Source organism: Lontra canadensis, unplaced genomic scaffold, assembly GCF_010015895.1.
Source record: "Lontra canadensis isolate GAN:19392208 unplaced genomic scaffold, GSC_riverotter_1.0 scaffold81, whole genome shotgun sequence".
NCBI classification, from domain to species: domain Eukaryota; kingdom Metazoa; phylum Chordata; class Mammalia; order Carnivora; family Mustelidae; genus Lontra; species Lontra canadensis.
Window position 1 is genome coordinate 7,563,841 of NW_022631075.1, and position 3,422 is coordinate 7,567,262.

General features: G+C 39.1%; 1 protein-coding gene across 1 annotated transcript; it reads right to left on the reverse strand.

The window, feature by feature from the left end:
* Window positions 1–827: 827 nt before the first annotated feature.
* On the reverse strand, window positions 828–2,238 carry ACTRT1 (actin related protein T1). Its single transcript, XM_032882380.1, has one exon. The coding sequence runs from the start codon at window positions 2,056–2,058 to the stop codon at window positions 925–927; it is 1,134 nt and encodes a 377-aa protein (XP_032738271.1). The 5' UTR covers window positions 2,059–2,238; the 3' UTR covers window positions 828–924.
* Window positions 2,239–3,422: the final 1,184 nt, after the last annotated feature.

Here is a 3,422-nt window from a genome sequence, read left to right on the forward strand (position 1 = left end):
GGGATAGACATTGGAGAGGGTATGTGCTATGGTGAGTGCTGTGAATTCTATAAGACTGATGAGTCACAGACCTGTATCCCTGAAACAAATAATACATTATATGTTAATAAAAATAATAAAGAAAAGAAAAAAATCATGTAGCCATAATTTATTTAACAATTTATTTTTTGATTACCATTAAATATTTCCATTATTTTACTTCTAAATGAGGCTATAAATATCCTTAAAATTACAAATAATCAAAATGTAGACGTCTTGATTCTTAATCCTCCAGCTGGGAGTAAGGGCTTGAGCTGAGAGAACATTAATCAAATAGTGATTTCTGTTCACATTTCTCCACTTTGCCAAGGAAAACAGCTTCATCCTGTTTAGCTACCTAACTTCTGAAAACAGCAGAGAGCTCTATTTTCTAATAAAGAATCAATTGAGTGAAAGGTTCTGTTGAACCCTAACAGTAGGGTAGCATTTTTTTTTTTACTTAATTCCCCTCCACTTCTCCCACTTTCTTTGGTGATTTTTTTCTTACCTTAGCACTAGGTCTGTCAAAAATATCCAAGATACTTGATTAAAATGAAGGCCCAGGGATCCTACTGAGTCAAGCTTCTGGACATGAGGCTCAAGGACCTGCTTTAACTAAAAAATCTGTATGTAGACACAAACCCAACAAATAAACAAAGGATTTCTCTGGAGAAAACAACTAACAATATCCATAAGACAGAAAAGGTAGAATAGAACCATTTAAAATGATTGATTACCTGGATCAGAAATTACTCTGCTGACACCAAAAATGAACTGAAACGAAAATGGCATATCAATTTTATCAAACACCATGTCAAAGTCCAAGGGAAGATGTCTCCTTCCAAAAGATCTGACACTTCAAGCAGTGATCTGGCACTCTAAGCCATCCCTTGAGCTCTGGATTCCTTAAAAGCATCTTCTCTGAACGACATATGCCCCAAATTCCATGAAATCTGCAGAAGTGATCCACATCTGCTTGAAACTGCTCAGAGAGGTCACAATGGATGCACCTATCCATGCAGAGAAACATCTATCAGGAGAAGCTGTGATCTTTATGGGAGTTCCCAGGGAAGCCAGCTGTTCCAGTTCTTTCATAAGTCTTTCCTCAAGCCCAGGGAAAAGAGTTGTACCCCCAGACAGCACAATTTCTGCAAAAAGATTCTTTTGGATGTCAGTGTCACACTTCATGATGCTGCTGGACACCATTTTGGATAGTCCTGGGTTGTGGATACCCAGCTGGTCAGGTGCAAAAAGAATTTCAGGCACCTGATGTAGCTGGTCTCCAATGTAGATAACATTCCCATCTGGCAGTCTGTATTCTCTCAGAACCTCTTCTGGCCTCTTACATAGCTCTTTCTCTGGTTCCAAAGCCACATAGCACAGCTTCTCTTTGATGTCACCCACTAAGGCTTTATTGAGTATACAAGGGAAACTACTTCCACTAGCAAGGAGGAGCCGAGTGAGGTGCTCTGTGATGTCTCTTCCTGCCACGTAGAGCTTAGTGACAGCATGAGGCAGGGAGTAACCCTCAAAGATAGGAACAGTGCATGTGATCCCATCTCCACTGTCCACCACTAATCCTGTGACTGAAGCAGAGGCATATAGAGCTACCACTGCATGATTGGACAGGTAGAAAGCAGGCACATTGAAGGTCTCAAACATCACTTCTGTCATCTTCTCTCGTGTCTCCCTTGGGTTCAAGGAGGGCTCAGTCATGAGCACCGGTTGTTGACAGGGTTTTACTCCTAGCTCCCACTCAAAAAGATACTTCCAGAGTTTTTCCATATCATCCCATCCTGTTACTAGTCCACGCTCAATGGGGTAGTGCAAATGCAAGGCCTCATATTTATATAGGGCTTTTTCTCCCACAAGGTACTTTTTTTTAGTGGCTTCTGATAATGTCTTGTTGAATTTAGGATGTCCCACGACAGAACTGATGACATGACGGGGTCCAATCTCTCCAGATAGGCCTGCTTTGCAGAGTCCTGATCCATTATCAAAAATTACAGCTGGAATATCTAATACATATGGGTTAAACATGTCTGCAGCATGTTCTTCCAAACTTCAACAAAATAAAAATCACTTTGCCACCTTGTATGACAACAGGCACCTCTGGAAGCTTTAAAACAACAGGCGTCCAAAGTTCTCAAAGGTCTCAAAGGTCGTCCTGACACTCAGGAGGACCTAGCAGACTGTCCCCAACCCCCCAGAATACCCCATCTTCAATCCATGAATCTTCTTCCCTTTCAGGCAGCCCACGCCCCACTGTGGCAATTTCAGTGATGATTGCCCCCTATGTAACAATCTAGCCAAGGCAACAATTATCCGCATAGAGCAACAAAGGGATTTTAAGGGGTGGGGTCTTTGAGTCACCAATACTCCTAGCTTGGAGAAACATGAAAAAGAGAAAGGCAAACCATACCCAGGGACAGCTTATGTCTATGAACCTGAAGCAAAGGCCTACCTTTAGAACCAATTGAAGCAGCCAAACCGTGGTCTTCTTCCACAAAAATGACTTATATGCAGAATTAGTTTTTGTGAGTGGATGATAAAAAAATACCCTTCCCTTTGCTAAGGGGTAGAAGTAACCACATGACACAGGCTCAGACCGGAATGTGGATGCCCTTAATCCAGTTTCAGAGGAGCTCAGAAAACCATCTTTTATTACCTCCCATAAGTGTTTCTTGTTTTTAACAGCTTTTTCTGAGATAAATTTCACAAATAATGCATTCACCCATTTATAGAGTACATTCCCATATTTTTGGTATATTTGCTGATATATGCAAACATTACAAAAGTCAAGTTTAGAATATTTTATATATCTGGAACAGAAACCCAGTGTCCTTCAGCTATCACCCTCTTTAGACTGTCCTCCTGAGCCCTAAATATTACTAATATATTTCCTCTCTCTATAAATTTATTCTGCCATTTTCATATAAATGGAGGCATGTAATATGAGGCTTTTTGTGTCTGACTTAACTAATTTAGAATATCATCCTCAAGGTCCTTCCATTGTTTGGATATAATACATTTTATTTACCTATCTTACAGCATATCATTGTTCAAAGTATTTGTTTATAATCTTCATGTATCTACATAATGTCAGTAATAATATTCTCTCTACTTTGAACTTTAAAAAAATCAACTAGCTTTTGGCTGGTGTAGTAATACTTATATCAGACAAAATGACTTTAAAACAAAGACTATAGCAAGAGACAAAGATGTACATACATAATGATGAAGGAATCAATCCAACAAAGGGACATACCAATTATAAATATTTATGTACCCAACATAGGATCACCAAAATACATAAAGCAAATATTAACAGACATTAATAAAAGAAAGAACCTGACAGTAACATTGTGATGGTTAAATTTATTTTAACTTGACTTGGCTAAGGG

What these genes read in the sequence shown, in the direction of transcription:
- ACTRT1 (XM_032882380.1), bottom strand. Translation starts at nt 2,058, where the DNA reads ATGTTTAACCCATATGTATTAGATATTCCAGCTGTAATTTTTGATAAT.